Source organism: Eleginops maclovinus, chromosome 20 (genome assembly GCF_036324505.1).
Source record: "Eleginops maclovinus isolate JMC-PN-2008 ecotype Puerto Natales chromosome 20, JC_Emac_rtc_rv5, whole genome shotgun sequence".
NCBI classification, from domain to species: Eukaryota; Metazoa; Chordata; class Actinopteri; order Perciformes; family Eleginopidae; genus Eleginops; species Eleginops maclovinus.
In genome coordinates this window covers 26,455,345-26,477,249 of record NC_086368.1, presented here as the reverse complement: position 1 = coordinate 26,477,249, position 21,905 = coordinate 26,455,345, and the positions used below count along the sequence as shown (strand labels likewise).

Sequence of the window (21,905 nt, the reverse complement as noted above, 5' to 3'; positions counted from 1 at the left end):
CAAAGTGCTTTACTTTGTGTTCCTGGTCATATTCTGTTGTTTGGTTTTAGCCACAGATTGTGAGTTTCGTGTGACAGCCAAACCACGACTCACAATCAAACCGGCTTGGCAATGTAATAAAACCCGATATCTGAATCACCAACACTTGAGATACAAAAAAACGTAGAACCAGAGGATCGTTTTCTTATACGTGACGTGAAAAATGCATAGAAGAATAGATGAAGTAAACAACTTGGAAAGGAAGTTACAAGTTCTATTGGTAAGAAAAAACAGTCGCAATTAGATTTTTCCCCCCCCACACCGGTTAGAGCTACAGGACTAAGCATCATTGCAGTTTTTTTAGAGTCCGTTGTCTTCATAGGTGACAATATTTGGCTTTTTCACAAAGCAACAAAAACTGACTCTATCAGGCAGATTAAAAAAATAATGGTTAGGTTAGAATAACCTTTAAGGGATAGAAATATCATGTGGGAGAAAGTCGAGACAAGCGTAAAATAAAGAAAGAGGATCTCTGATTGTTTATCTTGTTATTTGATTTTTGCCTTTTTTGTTTGGATTTCTTTCAATATTGTAAAGGCCTATTTACTTTTTTGAATGTGTGTGAATTCAAATGTATTTTAGAAGCCAAACAAGTCATCACAACTTTAAGTGGAACTAATAAATTAAACGATACGTGTTCAAACTGTCTGTAAAAGTGGCTTGATGAAAACAAATGAAGGAAGCCAAGACACTGCTCCTCTCATCTTCAGGGAACTGCAATCCTAAATTGCTGTAGTGCCCTGTAACAACCTCTAAAGCCCCAGAATAAATACCAAGGACAGGACGTCAGTTTGCCCTGATCCAGAAAAACAAAGATAGCAATGTCTGTATCGATTGAGCAGTCACTTTTTCTGAACTGTATCTTCTTCTCAACAAAGAAATCGTTAAAAATGTCTATCACCCTCTCCATTTTAAAACCAGCACAACAATATCACACCTGTTTTCTTGGGGGCGGTCAGGAAACTGAACACATCAGAAACCACTGACAATAAAGAGGGATTAGAGCTGGTGAGCAAGTAGAGAGATCTTGTTACAAAGAGATTATCGAGCCAGAAAAACACATCTTCATTTCTTATTTATTTGCTGAGAAATACAAACAATGCAAACATCCTTTCCCAAAGCACCAAATTGTTACCATGTTCATGTCCCTATGCGTACAAAAAAGCATATTATTCAAGGAATGCCGATTAATCCAACACAACTGACCCATGAAGAAGAGGAATACTTTGCAAAATGCCTTTTAAAGTGAGTTTTAACACCTTTTTAAACACAAAGAGTCCCAGTTGATTATGAAATATACAACATTTCTGGTTTAAAAAAAAAGCAGAAAGAATAAAGGAAGAGGAGCTTTACAGTATTTACAAATGTGACACTGGCTGTCCTCGTTAAAAATATACTGAGATCTGTGTCTCATTTGTGGTATCCAAACAACTAGAAAGCCAGTGTGGCACAGAGAAACTGGCTCTGATCGGCTGATAAAATAGCTCTGTTTCAGTCTTTAAAAGGCAGACAACCTCAAACGAGTGTGCCCGGGTACAATTTGAAAATATACAAACTAATAGCCAAAGTAACATTCATGTACAATATAGTAGTGGATCAAAAAGGTTGATATACTGAATAGGACATCGAACAAAATATCAGAGGGTGGGAGATAACATGATACAATACATGTCAGACAGGTTATATCCTATGATAAATGTCCCCCACAGTAGGGGAGAGCGGGGTCAGTTGGTACACACCCTTTTTACCGTGCGTTCACACTGGACGCAAAGCGGATTTTCACATGACGGGATTACACATAAAGTAAATGCAGGGACACAGATTTGCGGCAGTTGTGCTAATGACGCGGCACAGTTTGCAAGAGTAAAATGTGTTCAACTTGAGCTTTGATAGATGTGCATGTCGCAATCAGCAATAAGAATCTCCGCCTGTATACATTTTATGTCCATATGATGTGATTTTGAGTATGGGTGGAGGAGCAGCAACGTTAGCGTAGCCTAGCCTGATTAGCGTAGCATTTCAAATGTTTTGTTTTTTTTAGATACCAAAGCAAATAGGTTTGAGTGTGTAGTTATTTCAGCATCATTCTGATATGTATATTGAGTGAACACAAATGATGCCGCAGTAAAACAAGTGCGAGTCACACATGGCAAATCTTTGCTTTGCGTCCAGTTTAAATGCGTCATTCATTTTAGCCTATGCCAGACCACCTCGCGCTTGCGCAGTGCAAATCGAGCGCGCATTCAAATCGGGTAGTGACAGCAGCCTCCCCAGTCCCGAGCATCACTCAGAGCACTGCAGATTCTGTAATAATTTCCCCAACATTGCGTCCAGTGAACTCCAGCGGTTCCAGGATAATGACACCTATTTCTCTCGTCGAAGTCGGACAGCTTTAAAAATGGCACCATATAAAAGTCAATTTCAGCTGTTTCCCCTAACGTACTGTTTTTAGTAATACCGTAAACATAAACCGTATATTTAGAGAGCTTGTTTTTCTAGACTGTTGGTTGAGGCTAGTGTTAGCTTGCTGTAGTTTTGTAGGTAGCTCAAGAAGTGTGTCTGCTCTCTCAGGACGGTCGGACATGTTGCCAGGTTTAATTGAGATTGTATTATTTATAGTCTGTTTCTAATTAACAAAAAATACAGGACAAAAGGAGACCATATGTTACGTCACTAAGTGAATGTTTACTTAAGTGGCAGCAAGTTAGAAAACCTTGAAAATATCATCACCAGAAGTGTGAAAAAATATCAATTGTAAGGAGTTCAAATGAAAACAATTTTCTAGCCCGAAACAAGGTTACCCTTTACAAATGTGTGCCTTTCATGTTTGGTTGGGCATTTGAAACGAGTTTGATTGTCAGCAGGCACCAATATCTGTTATTATTATTATTGTCAAAAGTAACGTTTGAAAGAAACAATGTTATTTTGTGTAGATACAAACGTGTCCCAACTGACCCGCTCTTCCCTACAGGGGTAAATTAAAACGTGGCAAAGGGGATTGTTTTAGGAAAGCATCACATCCCCTAATATGCCTTTTGTAGCTTTACTTTACATCACATTCAAGTTTTGCTCAGATTATGAAAAAACAGGTAATATTTGCCACAAACAAAAAATGCAAGTAAATTGAACAGAAGTGGGTTCACCCTCCACATCCTCCCTATGTGTGTGTGTGTGTGTGTGTGTGTGTGTGTGTGTGTGTGTGTGTGTGTGTGTGTGTGTGTGTGTGTGTAAACACATTTTGGGGAGCAGTCTGCGTACATTCTGAAACAACATGTGTCTTTGGCAGTATTTTGGGGGCCTCAGATGACACAGTAGGGCTCCATGGGGGTCTGTGTTCCCAGGCAGAAGGGGAAACAGGCTCTGAGGCGCACCCGGAGCTCCTTGTTGAACAGGAAGCTGATGATGGGGTTGGCCCCCGCCTGGGCGAAGCTCATCCACACCGCAGCGCTCAGGTAGAGCTGCGGCACCGGAGCTCCGCGCACAAATATTCTCAGGTAGCAGGCGCTTATATAAGGAGCCCACAGAATCAGGAAGGTCAGAGTGATTATGTAGTACATCTTCCCGATCCGTTTCTCCATTTTAAACTCGTCCAGCACCAGAAGCCTCCTGTTACCGGGGTGGGAGGCTTGCCTGATCCCCACTAAGGTCGGCGGGGTTGGTCCTCGGCCGAATCCGGCTATCCAATTAGCGGCAGCCTGCCCGGTGGCCCCCGGCCCGTGGAATGTCCAGTTCTGGCTTATAGCTGGCACCAGCTGAGCCGGCTTCATTTTCCTATGATCGTACACGAAGCACAGCATCTTCACGTACACCACATGCGTCGTGCCCACGATGACCGCCAGCATGAGCATGAAGCCCAGCGTGTCGTTGGCCTTCACGTAGCGGTGCTCGAAGGTGCACTGCTCCTCCTCACGGATGAACTTGTAGGTGCCCACGTCAAACACCGGGGGGAACGCCATGGCCACGGAGAGCGTCCACACCATGCAGATCACGGCCGCGCACGTACACACATTCATCCGCTTGTAGTAGAAGCGGTGGTGGGCGATCGCCATGTAGCGGGTGACGCTGACGCAGAACAGCAGGAAGGCGACGTGGAAGCAGAAAAGCACCGACATGAAGGCGACCAGCTTGCAGCAGAGCGCGCTGTACGGCCAGGCTGATCCGCCGCTGATGGATGCCATGACGAAGGGGAAGCAGACGGCGGAGCGCACCACGTCTGCCAGGCACAAGTCCAGCAGGAAGAAGTAGGGAGCCTTGTGCAGGGAGCTGTCCTTCAGCAACAGCAGAGACAGAGACACGTTTCCCAGCAGGCTGATGCCCATGATCAGACCCAGAGAGGCCAGCTTGACCGCAGAGGCCGCCGACGCGTAGTTGTGGAAGGACGGGCTGCTGCTCTCTCCTAACTCGCTTGTGTTCGCCATGGAGGTTGGGTATTCGCACATTATCCCCACATCTCTTCAGCGTTAGTATCCTGCATATGATGAACAAATAAACATCCATCCCGATCATCCCCTTCCCAAAAACAATCCAAAAAAACATCTAATATTTCTTTTTCTTCTTCTTCTTGTCCTTCATCTCACAAGTGTCCGGCACGTAACACGTCCCTGTCTGTGTGTCCAGTCCCTGCTGAATAAAGGCAGCCCGGGTTAGTTTTATTTTTATACCCCATCTCGCAAGGCTCAGCAGACAAGCGGCTCACAACACACATCTCAGCCTCCTCTCGGTGTCGAAAGGCTGCCTTTCGGCTCCGGGAATAAAAAAGCAGACAGTGTTGAGCGGAAGCATGGCGCAATTACGCATCCACCGCCTCATTAAAAGGCAGGGAGAACAGGAGTTAAATATAGCCTGGGAAAGCAGACGTCTCTGTCGAAAAAGAGTGGACCCGAGGCTCGCAGAATTGGGAGCGTCTGTATGGGTCCATCGCTGGATCTCTCTGCAGACTGTATGCGACGCACTTCCGCTTCCTTCACGGACAGAGCAGGCCTGGGATCAGCCAAGAGGCTCTAATGCAATCTATAGGAAATCTGTCTCCCATGCACAGGTGGACAGATTTGAGCTCAAAACATTTGAGCACGTTAGCAAAAGCAATCTTTGATCATAGGCTATCTTTGAGGAAAATCCTTGGAAATATAGGTTTATTTGATAAGTATTGAAGTTTAAGGAACAAGAGTCACTCTGTTGTTCATGAATGTCATTCTTTAGTCTTAATTATTAATAGAAAACACATGAAACATAATCAGCTCGTGATTTTGAACCACTATGTGAACATCTATTTAATAAAAACCTGGAAAATAGAGGCATAACTCAGAGAGAAATAACCCCAAAGCGACCCAAAAAAAAGTGATGAAAAGCCAATAGACAGAAAATGATCACACAGTGAAAGAAAACAAACACAAAAAGACACTGTTGACAAAGAGACACACAATACACACAATAACTACAGAAAACAACTACAAAAACCATAAGGACACAAAAAACAACGACTTAGAGACACAAAATGACAACAAAGTGACACAAACTAACTGCAAAGAGACGCAAAACAACAAAAACAGACACACAATGACTACAATGAGACACAGAACAACTAAAGAAACACACACAATTACCAAAGATGAACAGAAAACATCTTCAAAGACCACAAGGAGACACAAAACAACAACTAAGAAATACAAAGTGACACAACACAACTACAAAAGACACTAAACTTTGACAAAGACACACAAAATACACACAATAACTACAGAAAACAACTACAGAAACCACAAGGAGACACAAAACAACAACTAAGAAACATAAAACGACAACAAAGTGACACAACACAACTACAAAAAGACACAAAGTACACACAAAGTGACACAAAATGACAACAATGAGACACAGAACAACTACAAAGACACACAATTACCACAGATAAACAGAAAACATCTTCAAAGACCACAAGGAGACACTAAACAACAACTAAGAAACACAAAGTGACATTGAACAACTACAAACACTTTAAATGACCACTTGAAAACAGACAAATAGAGCAATTGCATTTTCAGAACAGAAAACAACTCTCTCTCTCTCTCTCTCTCTCTCTCTCTCTCTCTCTCTCTCTCTCTTCTTTTACCCTTAAAACACGGCCCTACTACGTATGACTTTCCTGAAGACAAACCCAATATCTAATCTCATCTAAAACATGTTTTTAGGTTAATAATGAAATGGTGCTCTCAGCAGAACTTGTGTACTTTGAGCTCCTGTTGCCATCATGTGACAGAGCTGCACCTGCTGCTGCAGTGAGACACCAGCTCCCCCTGCAGGCCGCTGCAAGGAGCAGCAGGAGCACGTGATAGATCTGGAAATAAGCCCTCGGTGAAGTCTTACAGGAGAATATTGGCTTCGTCTACAACTGACCAGAAGCCATAGTGGTCACGCCATAGTAAGCCCAAGTTTGATGCCTAAAAACACTTTCCATTCCTGGTCAGGTTTTGATTTATGATCCTGTGACCACACTGGAGAGCTGAGCTAATGAAGTCCAGATGAATAATGGAAAAAAGATGTTCATACAGATACGAAACCCCAGTAATACCATTGCATGAATCTTATTGTTCCAACTATGAAATGGGTGTAAACTCAAGCTTGTTATGTGTCAAAAACAAATAGTAGTGTTATCTGTTTTAATTACCGAAACATATGTAATCAAACAAAGTTACTAATCGAAATGTTGGTGAGCACAGCTACATTTGTCACTTTAGGTAAAAAGCTTGAATATGGAATAAAGAGTTCATTCTGATGCTCTGCTATAATCTTAATTCCAGTTACATTAAAGGACTATATGAAGTTTGACTGTTGCATTTTCTGGGGGGATGTTTTCAGGATTTTCCATCAGGAATTTTACATTTTTCCTGTCACTGAAGCCCTCATTGCTGTCTTACAGGTTTTGTATACAACTGACCAGGATCCTCATATGACATGCCATACTCAGCCCAAGTCGGATACCTAGAAATACTTTTGTATTGATTAGTACTTTGACTGCTTCATTAAAATAGCATTATTATCCTACATTTCTAACAGGGTAAGTCATTATCTGTATCCTAACGCATGTTATGGGGCTCTTGGAGTAGCAGCATTGATGGTTAAAAGTGGACTAAATAAGTTAATGTCCTGCTTGTGAAAACATAATTGACATGTTTATGTTTTACCCTATAGTGTTGTTAAGTTAAACAATGGGTTTGGTGAGTGCCTGGGTGATTCAATGCCCAAAGAACTACTGTCTTGTTGGAGCTTGCAAAGCACTTCCACCAGAGTGTTCTGAAACCGAAGATAAGGTAATGAGAGGATGCTTCACTCCCTTCCCGTTTCCTGGATACTTTAGTAGTACTTGGTTTAGCTGTGGAATATATACATACATTTAGGTAGAGGTTGTAGGAATAGTGCATTTCCCAGACTCACACCGTACCTTGTACCTTTAAAATGAAATGTAAAAACTGCAATTACTTTGCACACTTAATTAAATAGCATCTAGTGTTCACATGTTAGTTGTAGCTGGGCCTATCATTGTGTACACTGACGTCAATTCCTGTATACTTATATTGTATAGTCGATGAGATATTCTATAGATATATACATAAATATATTTCTCTGTAGTTATGTATATACCTTTTTATAGTGACTGTAGATATGTATATATTTACTCTTTATTTTGATTTGATCTAATTGTATTCATGTGCAATGCTTATTTACATGCTGCTTTGACAAAATCACGTCCCAAAGTGGGGTCAATGGTGTATATTTAATCTAGTTTTCAAATGTTTAAGATGTTTGAGATGTTTACCCCACGGAAACTGAGCTTTGGATCAACTTTTCTGGTGGCAGGTTTGCTGTGGTCTTTAAGTGTTGCAGCTTTGCAAGCTTTCCAAGTGTTTCTGTGGCCAAATGTACATTCCTTGTTGAAGACTATATATCTGGAGTGTCTGAGCCAGACGTAGAGACAGTGTTCCTGCTGGTAAAGACACTCATGACAATAGAAGCTGTTTCACACTGAAAGAAAGTCTGGGGGTAATGTTCAATATTAAAATAACATCAGAGAATGGTGGGAAATAAATGCTTTATTTCAGAATAAAGTTCGCTGACAGAAAGGCTGATATTTCAGGCAAATATTGATATTAGGAAGGCACATCATAGGGGGGAAATATACAGGGTTCTGGTCTCTGCTTCTCTTTCATATTTTGTTGGAGTTTTTTTTTTTTTACCAGGAAGTCCCCGAAGATTGAAACACCTTTGTTCCACTACTGCGAAGTAACACATATTATAAAGTAAAGCATGTGAAAAGGTACATTTACACCATGTTACAGAATCAAATGACAACACACAATGCAAAATCCAGTTTAGGATTGCACTCTTCAGCGACACAGTTTATAGTAATGCATGTCATTGAAAATGTGGTAACCTAAATGAGTGACGGTAACCTACATTTTATAACCACAGTTGCAAACATAAAAAGAAAACTGTTCCCCCCTTCATCAACACTTACATAAGCTGACAGCTGTGTGATATAACCTAAAAAGCTGTTGTGCAAACTGCAGGGTTGCTGCATTTTTTGAAATCAAAGACATATGTAAATCTTCCACAGCAATGTAAACTTTTTCCTGTATTTTATACCGATCTATTTTAGCTTGCTTTGTTTTTACTTTATTCTCTCGGCTTTGAATTGTCTGGTTTTAAATCAGAATCAGAAATCCTTTATTAGTCCCACAGCAGGGACATTTACATTGTTAAAAAACAAACAACAACAAAAAAGAGACATGAGATAATAAAAAAATGTAAAGCACACATTAGTGAAAAGAAAAATAAGTACACAACCATGGTTAAAAATGAGTAGCAGTAATTTCAGTAAACTCAGTGACATACAGTAGATGGCATTGACGTTTTGTGACCTTAAAAGAATGTCAACTGAGACATTTATCAAATTAAAATGAAAGTTATTATCGTAAAAAATAAAGTGTATTTAAAGGTGTTTTTCTAACATGTTTCTCTTATGTTTTTACTATTTTATTTTTTGGTAAAGCACTTTAGGATTGACTACTTCTGTTGTGGTAGATTTTGTGATTCATGTCAGAACTCTGAGAAACACACAGAGTGAGACCTCACTCTATTCCCCTTGCTCTCTGGAATGGACCAACTGCGTGGTTTCTGCCCAGTGACGCACAGACGTCACCAGTCGGTAGGCGGAAAAGCGGTGGTGTGTCTCGGTATCTACAGATAAAGCCAAACCGGGTGAAATTATCAAACACATTCACCCAGGAGATTTTAAAACAAAAGTGTCGTATCTTTTAGCCGGCTGTAATGGCGGTTCCAGCGGGTCAGGCAGACTTGCAGATGGATAGGGGTGCACTGAGCGACCCTCAGACAGTTTCCCCTGAAAACAACATTGACATCGACGAGAAAGAGTTGGAAAACATCACAAAGAAACACCGAGAAGAAGACGCGACGACGCTGCCCCTGCACTCACCGTGGACGTTTTGGCTGGACAGGTAATATACCTCCACTCTTCCGTGTTGCATGTGAGTTTGTAACCCCGGGGGAAGAGCAGGGAATGATGGAGGAAAAACAAGAGTCAAGGCCACAGCTTTCCGCAGGCCTGCAGAGCCAATGTAGCGAGAGAGTGTTACATGACCTTCTCCTATTTACATTACCGTGACAAAGGTAGCGATTTATCCACGGTTATGACCCTTTTGCATGTTTACCTTGGTGTTTATCGATATCAATCATGCAATTCCAGAGGGTTTTCCCCATGTTTCCCAGCAGGGGAACCCAACATGGCAATGGTCTAAAAGTAGCACAGTTTTGGATACAGTGTTTCCCAGTATCCACATAGACAGCGGTGTAAAGTAACTAAGTACATGTACCCAAGCACCTCAGAATTGTACTTCTGATTCTGAAGTACAGTTTTGAGGTGCTTGTACTTGTACCTCACTTCAATTCAGAGGTAAATAGTGTACTTTTACTCCACTACATATTGAATACCTTTAGTTACTTTGCAGATATAGATTAATGATAAACAATAGATCAACACTTAACAAATACGTCAGTGGAAATGAGTTCCACCTTTACCATTTTGATAAACATATTAATGCATCAATAATTATAATCCAAATATATCAAATGCATAATTTTGAAATGGGCCAATCTGCACAATGAGTACTTTCATTTTTGGTACTTTTAACTATATTTTGATGCTAATACTTTTCTACTTTTTACTTGAGTAAGAGTTTTTCCCATGTTTCCCAGCAGGTGAGCCTGACAGGGTAATGTGTGAAAGTAAAGGATACAGGATCCATTTATATAGGTTAGGCTTTTATATACTTTAGCCTTAAGACTTTTCAAAATAAGAGTCCTTGGTGCAAAGGGGCTCTACTTGTGTTTCCTTGTCTTTTAGGAGATCATTTATTGTTCAACCTTCTGCCTCAGAGCAAAGGTTTCCAAAGTTTGTATACCACCGTTTCCTCTTTCATGTGTTAATGTAACATGTTCCCTTTCCTGTAGTGTGTTATATAGGTTTGTGTGCATGTAAACGGTCTGCAAAGGATAACATCCCAAAGTTCCCTCCAGAGGGAGAGACACACAAAGTTTATAGGCAACACTTTTTTTTCAATTTTAAAAACGATGTAGCTCGTAGTATCATTTGTCTGGCTGCTAATAAAGAAATCCTTTCAGTCACATTCGGATGTCAAAAATTATAATTCACATTTTTCCTGCTATTTCAACAACTAAACCATTAAAATAGGATACACAACTTTGGTGCATTCACACTGAAAAATGTCTTTTATCACACTCAACACACACTGCAAACAATCAACACAACAAACACACACAAAACCAAACATCTGTCACTAAAATAATGTACCGTATAATCAATATTTAAGATAGTTTTTAGGGGTAGCCAAAATTAAAGCAGATTGTTGTCTTTAAAATGAAGGTCCATTTGTTATGGATACTTAAATACTATATTTGGATAGGAATTAAGATGCTGTAAAGTCTAAAGAAGATGTCAAAATGAACAAATTCAAGGTAAAAATTGGGATCCTTTGCCCTAAAAAGCTGACGTTCAGGAGCCTTTGGAGTAGCTTTTAGCTCGTACAGAACATGTTGTTTTTATGATCTCCGTATGCACCATGCCGTCTATATAGGCATGATCATATACTGTGTGGAGATGACTACTAAAAGTTCCTTCTGTTCTAAAGTGGACACACATGGGTAAATAAGATCAGTCGGCTGACCGAAAAACATAAGGAAAAAAGTCAACATGAACCCTGAGCCTGTTTTTCTGTGCTATCAGCTTTTCCTTTTTTCCTTGATCAATCAGTGTCTCCTCACCTTGAGCTGAAACCGTTTCCACTTGTCCTCTCAGGTCATTACCCGGCACGACGGCTGCAGAATGTGAATCCAATCTGAAGAAGATCTACACCGTGCAAACCGTCCAGGTGAGAGAGTTGGCACTCAGTGTAAAGAGCTGAGTCATCCTAGTAGGAAAGAGGTTATGTGCATCATGACTCGGCTAGGATCAGCTTCACTTGAGAAGAAAGCTTCATTGATGCACAGGAAGTCCGGTCCATTCGCACTTTAAGCTACAGTAGGCACAAGTGGTCGGGAAAAAAACATACACCATAAAACATACCAATAAATCAGCTTTTCTTAGTGAAATCCCCCCCGTTTAGAATTATTTTAAGTTGGAAATGTGTGAAAAATCCCGTTGATTAACACATCATCGTCTGTCAATTCAGTAGCCTTCGATTTGTGACTCTTCTTACACTTTTCGCCGTACTGCCTTTTGTTGTGACGCTCTGATGGAGTCAGTTGTTTGTTTTCTTTTCATGGGGACCTTTAACATGTACACTATTGTAACATTAAATATAGCAGCTGTGAGCAAGCAGTCCAAAAAAAACCAGAGCCACCAGGGACTAAAACAAAGAACAACACTGCTCAATAATTCCACTTGTTGTTTAGCTTTTCATTTCTCCACAAAACAAAACAAAAGCACAATAGCACCAGTTGATTTATTATATCTTCTTTGAGTTTAACAAATCTTATTTATTTGGGATCGATCTAACCATGGGGTTCAATATATTGTCATATAACAATTTCAGAATTGGCTTCAAGCTCAAAAACAAACAGTCGGGCCACTAGATGGCAGAAGGGTTCTCTAAAACAACAAATGAAGCTTCCTGGAAGGACTGCGGTTCAATCTCCTTATCCTGTTGCCGAAGTGTCCTTGGGAAAGGAACCCCAAATATTTCAGATTGCTGGGCCAGCAGTGTGTGAATGTGTGTGTTGGTCTCCCTGAGCACCTGGCACCTTGTATGGTGGCCTCTGTGTGTGTGTAAAATAACTCTGAGGGGAAAAGTGCCAAATAAACTGCAGTCCATTCACCATAAATCACAACACATTTCATTTGCTCCCCTGAAAAAAGCTGAAAGACCCTAACTGGAGTTTTTCTTTCGACTGTTTCCTTCGTTTTTTATTTAAAATGCTTCTTAAGTGGTCTGTTATTTACTTTTTAGTATGCAATTTCACATTGTTTTATTTATTTGAAAGGTTGTATAGGTTTTAACTTATATTATTTAGCAGTTTTATTAGTGACATTTCTTTTTGAAGTCGGTCTTTTCATCATTTAACCTCTATTACAATCATCTTTAAGTTGCTATATCGATTCATTTTGTCTTTGGTCTTCCTTTATGATTTATGAGATGGATCATTGTATTGTTTTTATTATCATACCTTTTACCTCCTAGCGTTGTTATGCTGCATGTGTTAAAAAACATCTGATCTGATGTCAATGTCTTGTTTTAATTTGTGTCCCTTTTCGTAAAGCACTTTGAGCTGCATCAGCTGTATGAAAAGTGCTATCTAAATAAAGCTTCATTATTATTATTATATCTGTTACTCCTTCAGGAGCCATGGTCTTTCAACGTGCTGCAAGTAAGGACGGGTGGAGAAAAGATTATATGAGTATATATAAATATAAATGTGTCTGTGGGACATTGAAGCTAAAATTCAAACCCTTTTTTGTATCAGGCCATAACAAAACGCTGGAAAATACACTTTCAAACTCAAGCCTCTGTTTGAGTTTATGTGTGGAAATACAGCTTGTGAAATGCTGAGCTTCTCAGCATGGGGGGATATCCTGGAGGTGGTTTGATTGGCATTGTCATGACAGCTGTCTATAGTATTCCTCTACTGTTACAGCATCAACAGAAACTTCACCTGTGAGCTTTAAGAAAGGAAAACACATCTCTGTTCTCACCGTGTTTTTGTGTCTGCAGATGTTCTGGAGCGTCTACAACAACATCCCTCCAGCCACGGCCCTGCCGCTGAGGTGTAGCTATCACTTAATGCGTGGAGAGCGGAGGCCGCTGTGGTGCGTCTATTATCACCGTCAATATTAGGAGTTATATTCCCTAACAGCAGCAGGGACTCAGGGCAGAGTCCAGCTGCAGCTCAGGCACTAACTCATGTTATTTAATAAACAGATGTGTAAAGTAACTAAGTACATTTACACAATTACTTAGTTACTTTAGTACACATTTGAGGTACATGTACTTTCAATGTGTTGCTACTTTGTACTTTTACTCCACTACATTTATTTAATCCCTTTAGTTGCTAGGCAGATTTGGATTAATGATGTGAAATAAAATGAATCCTTCACTCAGACTTTAGTTCAGCTGGAGTAAATCCAGCAGCTACCCTGCAGTATACAAAGCCATTCAAACTAGCTGCACCTTTACCAGCTCTGAGAACACTTTAATGATCAATCATTATAAAACATATCAGAGATATTATTCTGAAATGGACCAATCAGACAATGACTACTTTTACTGTCGCTGCTTTAAGTACATTTAGATGAGAGTACTTTCTACTTTCACTGGAGGAACATTTAGAATACTTTCACTGTGACAGAGTATTCCTACACTCTGGTACTTCTACTTTACTCAAGTACAAGATCTGAGTACTTCTACTTTTACTCAAGTACAAGATCTGAGTACTTTTACTCAAGTACAAGATCTGAGTACTTCTACTTTTACTCAAGTACAATATCTCAGTACTTCTACTCAAGTACAAGATCTGAGTACTTCTACTTTTACTCAAGTACAAGATCTGAGTACGTCTACTTTACTCAAGTACAACATCTGAGTACTTCTATTTTACTCAAGTACAAGATCTGAATACTTTTACTTTTACTCAAGTACAAGATCTGAGTACTTCTACTTTTACTCAAGTACAAGATCTGAGTACTTTTACTCAAGTACAATATCTGAGTACTTCTACTTTTACTCAAGTACAAGATCTGAGTACTTCTACTTTTACTCAAGTACAAGATCTGAGTACTTCTACTTTACTCAAGTACAAGATCTGAGTACTTCTACTTTTATTCATGTACAAGATCTGAGTACTTCTACTTTACTCAAGTACAAGATCTGAGTACTTTTACTCAAGTACAAGATCTGAGTACTTCTACTTTTACTCAAGTACAACATCTGAGTACTTCTACTTTACTCAAGTACAAGATCTGAGTACTTCTATTTTACTCAAGTACAAGATCTGAGTACCTCTACTTTACTCAAGTACAAGATCTGAGTACCTCTACTTTACTCAAGTACAAGATCTGAGTACTTCTACTTTACTCAAGTACAAGATCTGAGTACCTCTACTTTACTCAAGTACAAGACCTGAGTACTTCTACTTTACTCAAGTACAAGACCTGAGTACTTCTACTTTACTCAAGTACAAGACCTGAGTACTTCTACTTTACTCAAGTACAAGATCTGAGTACTTCTACTTTACTCAAGTACAAGACCTGAGTACTTCTACTTTACTCAAGTACAAGATCTGAGTACTTTTACTCAAGTACAAGATCTCAGTACTTCTACTTTTACTCAAGTACAAGATCTGAGTACTTTTACTCAAGTACAAGATCTGAGTACTTCTACTTTTTCTCAAGTACAAGATCTGAGTACTTTTACTCAAGTACAAGATCTCAGTACTTCTACTTTTACTCAAGTACAAGATCTGAGTACTTTTACTCAAGTACAAGATCTCAGTACTTCTACTTTTACTCAAGTACAAGATCTGAGTACTTTTACTCAAGTACAAGATCTGAGTACTTTTACTCAAGTACAAGATCTGAGTACTTTTACTCAAGTACAAGATCTGAGTACTTTTACTCAAGTACAAGATCTGAGTACTTCTACTTTTACTCAAGTACAAGATCTGAGTACTTTTACTCAAGTACAAGATCTCAGTACTTCTACTTTTACTCAAGTACAAGATCTCAGTACTTTTACTCAAGTACAAGATCTCAGTACTTCTACTTTTACTCAAGTACAAGATCTGAGTACTTTTACTCAAGTACAAGATCTGAGTACTTCTACTTTACTCAAGTACAAGATCTGAGTACTTCTACTTTACTCAAGTACAAGATCTGAGTACTTCTACTTTACTCAAGTACAAGATCTGAGTACTTCTACTTTACTCAAGTACAAGATCTGAGTACTTAGCCATTCCTGAAATGGAATCACTTTTTCATAAACTTAGAGTAAAACATTAATTGATGAATATTTGATGTGTTTTATACCAACAGGGAAGAAGAAAGCAATGCAAAAGGAGGAGTATGGAAGATGAAAGTACCAAAAGAAAGCACAGTAGGGTTCTTTGTTTATCTACATATCACATAATATATAAATATCAGGTTTATGAATGAACTCCTGTGGTTTTCATTTTCCTGCTTCAGTCTGCAGTTTGGAAAGAGTTGTTACTTGCTACTATCGGGGAGCAGTTTGCAGATTACTGTTCCTCAGGTGAGCTTCTTTATCACAATGAAAACAGATATGCTTTTTTTCCCAGAAGAGCAATTAGTATTTATGTGTGTTCCCTCCTTTTTATTCTCCAGACGATGAGGTTGTCGGAGTCAGTGTTAGCGTTCGGGACCGGGAAGATGTTGTACAGATCTGGAATGGCGACGCATCTCTTGCTAACGAAGCAAATATCTTGGGGAAGGTCTATGAGCTCCTCCCATACATTCCTTTTAAAGCTGTTTTTTATAAGCGTAAGTATACCCATTTTTTCCACTCACATGTAACGCAGCGTTTAGATTTAGCAGCGGAGCTTAAACTTTACAATCGCTCTTGTCATCAGTCAAGTCAGACTGCGGGAAAAAATGTAACGGTGCTCTGGTTTGAATTAGACACGTTTGCAGGAGACAGTTCCTTATGCCAGCACGCCAGAGGATGATTTATGGAGCGAACATAGCTGCAGGCTAACCAGGACTGTATTGATGTTGCAGAGAAATGCCCCCCTGATGTATGCTTTCAACATAGCATATTCACATAGTCTTGCCACTACATGTTATATACCCAATCCCAAATGTATGAGCTACACTGTAAAGTTATTAGCATGAGCTGGGTCACAGGCAGAGCATGTTATTTGTGACTCATCATACTAGTGTTTTAAACTATGAATCTGCTGAGAGGCAAGTGAAAAAAAATCTGGTACAACCCTTCCTGTCTTTAAAGAGGCCCTATTATGTTGGGGGTGTTTTCCCTTTCCTTTAGTGTGATATTTAGCTTTTGGTGCATGTAAATGGTCTGCAAAGGCTACAATCCCAAAGATCCCTCGAGAGGGAGTTTCTCTCCAACACACTATGTAACTCTCGCACTTCTATTGGCTAGGGGGCTAAGGGGCGGTATATCTCCAAGCCGTTGATCAATCACAACAGAGCTGGCCAGCTAAGCAATCAGAGCGGACTGGACTCTGGTTTCAGACAGAGGGTGAAAAGAGGTGCTGCAGCACAGGCAGTGTGAGAGAAATAAAGAGCTTTTTGAACATCAAGGTCCCAGTAATACAAGTATGAACCTGAAATGAGCAGAATATGTCCTCTTTAAGACTTAAGGAAACTTTAAACTGGTGAGAAAATGTGTCAAGCTAATCTTTAAGTTCATTAGTATTATGTTCAGCTGTAAAACAGGTGCTGTCAAAAGTATTTGGTGTTGTAATACTCTCTTCAGCCACAAGAGGCTCACAACCCAATGTTCTTCATAGATTTTAAAGCATTTATGTTTTCTTTAAGGTGAATATTTGCAAACACACAATATAATGTACCTTTTTCTATTTAGAGAAAGATAGGTTATCCTGGTAAAAGTTTTTTTTCCACCAGCTCTTAAGTCATACACACACCGAGGAAACAATTCAGATCAGACTTGGATCACCAGGGTTTTACATTTTCTCACTCGCATCTCAGGGCTTTCATGACTTACACTTTAACTTTGGAAAATGTGTCGTCGTCCGCTGAGTGTTAAATGACGTTTGTGTGTAAACAAAATGTTTTATACCCCTTTGGCTCTTTCAGCTCACATGGACCATCATGCCTTTGAAGGAGGACGCTCAAGACATTGAACGAATGTAATGCACTTTTTTTTATTTTCACCTGAACTCTGTATCTGCCTTAGCGTAAAGGCGCTGTCCACGACCTAATCAAGGATATTATTTTGCATTCAACAAGGAAATAGTTATCAATATATTTTTATAACTTTTAATGACTGATGCCTTGTTTCGTGTTGATGTGGGTCCTCTGAACCCGTCAGACACTGTTTATCCAGCGTACATAACTCTCATACGGAGTTCGTCAGTTCATTCTGATTTCCTCCTGTACTGAACTGCACTGTCATGGTCCTGTTCTCTGCACAGCATATAGACCTCACAATTTATTCCCTGGTGTAGAGTGACGCAGGAATGAGGCTTAAAACCAGGCAATGAATTAGCAGTTTACCATTTCCGGTTCCCTCGTATCTAAGTCAACGTCTTTTTATTACACATTACCGGCTAGATGTTTAAAAACGAGGTCTGTGCAAGCATAAGAGATTTCGAGTTTTATTTTATGGCATAAATTACATCAGTATAAACCCCAGTCTTGGATGTCTATAGCTTGTAAGTGTAATTAAAAACAGTGGTTGCTAACAAATGGCTAAATCACGTTGAACACTAGCCACCTTTAGCTTAGCTGTGGTGACGCCCATCCCTGTCTATGGCTAGGCTAACGTTAGCTCTTTTTTCCTTTTTACTGCCGATTGCATTTACGCTTCAAAAATCATTACAATTATTTTAATATGTTGATATTATTCTACTGAAACAAACATGTAAGTACCATAGACGTGTTTGGCGAAAAAAAGGTGTATTATTTGCAATTTTATGAGAAATCTCGTTGATTTTAGTTGACGGAGCCCTTGTGATGCTAACGTGTGTGGGCTAGCACAGCGGTTCCCAAACTTTTTTTGCGGCGCACCCCCTTCTACGTCCCAACCGGGTTGACGCACCCCCCAAAAGAACGCAACAAAAAAAACAACCCGCAATAAAGCTTTGTTTTGTCGCCATATAAAGACTCATGTTTAATCATTCGCAAATAACCAGAACACGCATGACGATAACAACATCAACAAAGTTCCAATATAATGCAACAAAGAAAAATTGCAACGGTCCACAACATTAAAGAGCACGGGCTCAGAAACAGATCAAATAAAGGAGGATCAACCTTTTCCTGACTCCCGCTCATTTTCTTCTCTCGGATTCGTTCCTATTCTCTCCGTCTGTTGCCTCCAAATCCTCACTCTCTCTTGATGCCTCTCCTCCTTCATGACTAACAACTTTGTCATGATAGAATCGGAGGATGAAACCCTCTTTATTAGTCACATGCACACAGCAGAGCACACACAGTGAAATTTGACCTCTGCATTTAACCCATCCTAGTACTAGGAGCAGTGGGCAGCTATCGTGCAGCGCCCTGGGAGAAATGGGGAGGGGGGGATTGGAGGTGTCCGGTGCCTTGCTCAAGGGCACCTTGACGTTCCACTTGACAGTTTCCCTGATTTCAGCCAGTTAATCATATTTGAAAGAATGAATGAAACGAGTTGGCGCGCAAATATATAGCCTAGAGTGAAACGTTTCTATCAAAAACTAATAAATTATAGTTTTTGGATTTAAAATAAAAGGGATTACAAAGGAAATGTTTATTGTTCCTGTTTTTTATTGTAGCCTATGGAAAAATCCCACTTAAAAAACAACCCTGTAATATTTTTACACCAGACCACCATTACATGTTTCATCTCGCGCACCCCCTGTTGGCAGCTCGCGCACGCACCACACTTTGGGAATCCCTGGGCTAGCATATGAACAAACACCACTCTATAGAGGTAGGAGCTACATATTAGTGTTTTTAGATTATTTTAAAGTAGATTTGTACCAGCTGAGCATTGCAGCGGCTCCAAATAATTAGTTTGAACTGTTTATTAAGTAAGACACCTCAGTTCATGTCATATTTTAGTTAAATCAACTACTCTATAAATCCAAGTAGTTTGTATCCCAACGCTGTTTCATTGGGTTTGTATCTCTTGATACTTTCATACATCAAAGTTAAAATCAGGGTAACACTTGGAAGTATTGCACACGACTACCTATTCCAATCGCAGTGTCCCTCAGTGACAAAGCCGTCATAGAGGATCAGAACACATCTGATATCGCACCCGAAGAAACTCGGATTTAGCTAAAGAGCGAAACGCATCCTGAAAGGCGCCTCTTTGAATGTCCTCAGCAACGCCACATCTGACATTTCTTTCCATGCACACGTTGAAAAGTAGACCCTGTGCTCTCCTGAAGGGGGCCACAGATTGTTTAGCGCCCCCCCCCCCCCCCCCTCCCCAGTAGGAGATACTGCACATTTTTAAAGCTCAAATAGTGACGCTTGTCTGTACTTGCTGAGAGAAATGCAGCACAGTTCTGTCTTTAAGAAAGTCAATTATGGCGAGTTTCAATAGTCATTTAGTCACCTGCTGCTTCAGAAAACCAGACGAAAGACTGACCTCATGTATTTGATCGTGTCCACCGAGCATTATTAATAGAGAAAACATATTTTTCTATCTGTTCCTTTCACTAACACTTCTAGTAATGTAGTGTAGGCTGCAGGAAACGGAATGCTCCTGCTGTCGTTGTATGTCTCACCTTTCTTACTGTGTTGTAAAACTGTAGACTGGTCGCTGCGTTAGGGTCGTTATTTCCTTTGTAAACATGATTTTTGCAGTGACATGAGCAAAGTAAATAAAATGGAAATGAAAAATTCAATGACTTTCATGCCTGTTTCTTGTTTTTACGGTATAACAAACATGTGGAACGTGAGTTAAGGTGTCCACAAAAAAGAACAGAAACACTTCATTTTTACTTTAAGGTCTTCAAAGGACTTAAAGTAGATTTTTGATTTCATTAAAAGTCCAAATGTATAAATTGTGAAAGGTCTTAAGGGGCTCCATTATGCTTATTTGGGTTATCCCTTTCCTGTAGTGTTTGTCTGAAATGTAGTGTAATAGCTCCATGAGTCACATTCATGTTACGTACTAAATCAGCTCTAGTAAAACAATATTCATTTTATTGTAGCCTGATTGCTCCACTGAATTTCTAGATCTTTTTTTAAACTATAAAATATTGAATACTGATAAATGAAAAATATATATTACATCATATTTATTTAAACTGTTGGAGCAGAGTTTACTCCATTCGGCATTGTATATTTTCATTAACGTGTGCATGATGTAGTTTGAGAGAGGTCTATATTAATGTAGAGAAATATACGTGCTATTATAAGGGGTCGATTCGAAGCAGAATAAAATGAATAAAAACAAAAGGTTATGTTTGTTATAATCTCAAGCCATAGCATTCATATTAAAATATTTTGATCATTAAACATGTCAGAAATATGCAATGTGAATGTCTTCAGTGGGGAGATTAAACTGTCTGTCTGCCCTGTGGTTGTAAAATGCATCCACTTCCACTCCGAGTCCACCATGCCCACAACGAGCTGCGCTTTATCAGCCAATTGAATGGTTAAAAAAAGGTTGGTATGAACCAGAAGCACACTTATCATCTGACACGTGTAACCATATCCACAGACAGAGAGTATGAGCATCCAGAGGCCAGAAATATTTCTCTAATGACTGAAGGGAAAAGAGCAGCTGATCCTGGCAGCAGAAAATCCGCTTGATCTTTAGAGAAACGCTCCTGTTCCTCTGTGATTTACACTGACACCTGACCTTTGTGCTGCATTTCAAATCTTGCGTGAAAAGTTAAGCCTCATTTGCACAGACACTTGATTTTTGGAACTGTGTTTTTGTAAAGACATTTAGATATTGCCATAGTTGATCAACTGCATCAAATAAATGCAAAACCAAAGGAAGTTTGTGACTGCACATCTTTTCTATTTAAATTCTGCCAATTTAAATGATACACTTCCTATTTGTTACTAGTCATGTTCTTATTGTGCTCACCTTTTTGAGTATTTTCTTTTTCTTTCTAACTTTTGTCCTATTTTTTTATTTGAAATAGTTGGTTTTTGGTACAGCTTAAGTTCTTGAACTGTGTTTTGTGATGCACCATCGCACACCAAAGCAAATTCCTTGTATGTGTTAATGTACTTGGCAATAAACCTGATTCTGATTGTAATGTGAGTGTTATAATTTGACATTCCTCGAAAACAAAGGAAAGATCACGCTGCTCAGAGCCTGATGTGATTGGCACCTACAGGTGACGGTGACGTCAGTCCTAATAATACACATCATAGACAGCTCACTATTCTGGGCTCATCTATCTCGAGTCAGCAGTTCATTTTAGTTCGGGAGAAGATCTTTTGACATCATTCACGTTGGTATCTTTACCTCAGCCAGACCTTTTCTAAGAATTTTGACTTTTCCTCAAGATTTTTCAATTTTTTTTCCATAATTTGGACTTTTTCTCATTTTTGGACTTTTTCAGAATTTTTAGTATTTCTCATAATTTAATTTTTTCTCAGATTTTTG

At 39.5% G+C, this 21,905-nt stretch overlaps 2 protein-coding genes across 2 annotated transcripts; one reads left to right on the top strand and one right to left on the bottom strand.

Annotated features, from left to right (window-relative positions):
* Window positions 1-1,116: 1,116 nt before the first annotated feature.
* Window positions 1,117-4,956, bottom strand: gpr27 (G protein-coupled receptor 27). Its single transcript, XM_063909932.1, has one exon. The coding sequence runs from the start codon at window positions 4,476-4,478 to the stop codon at window positions 3,339-3,341; it is 1,140 nt and encodes a 379-aa protein (XP_063766002.1). The 5' UTR covers window positions 4,479-4,956; the 3' UTR covers window positions 1,117-3,338.
* Window positions 4,957-9,215: 4,259 nt separating this feature from the next.
* On the top strand, window positions 9,216-20,181 carry LOC134883288 (eukaryotic translation initiation factor 4E type 3-like). Its single transcript, XM_063911592.1, has 7 exons — window positions 9,216-9,551; window positions 11,429-11,501; window positions 13,341-13,435; window positions 15,656-15,716; window positions 15,806-15,872; window positions 15,965-16,120; window positions 17,420-20,181. Exons 1-7 carry the CDS (start codon window positions 9,364-9,366, stop codon window positions 17,464-17,466), a joined length of 687 nt encoding a protein of 228 aa, XP_063767662.1. The 5' UTR covers window positions 9,216-9,363; the 3' UTR covers window positions 17,467-20,181.
* The last annotated feature ends 1,724 nt before the right edge of the window (window positions 20,182-21,905 follow it).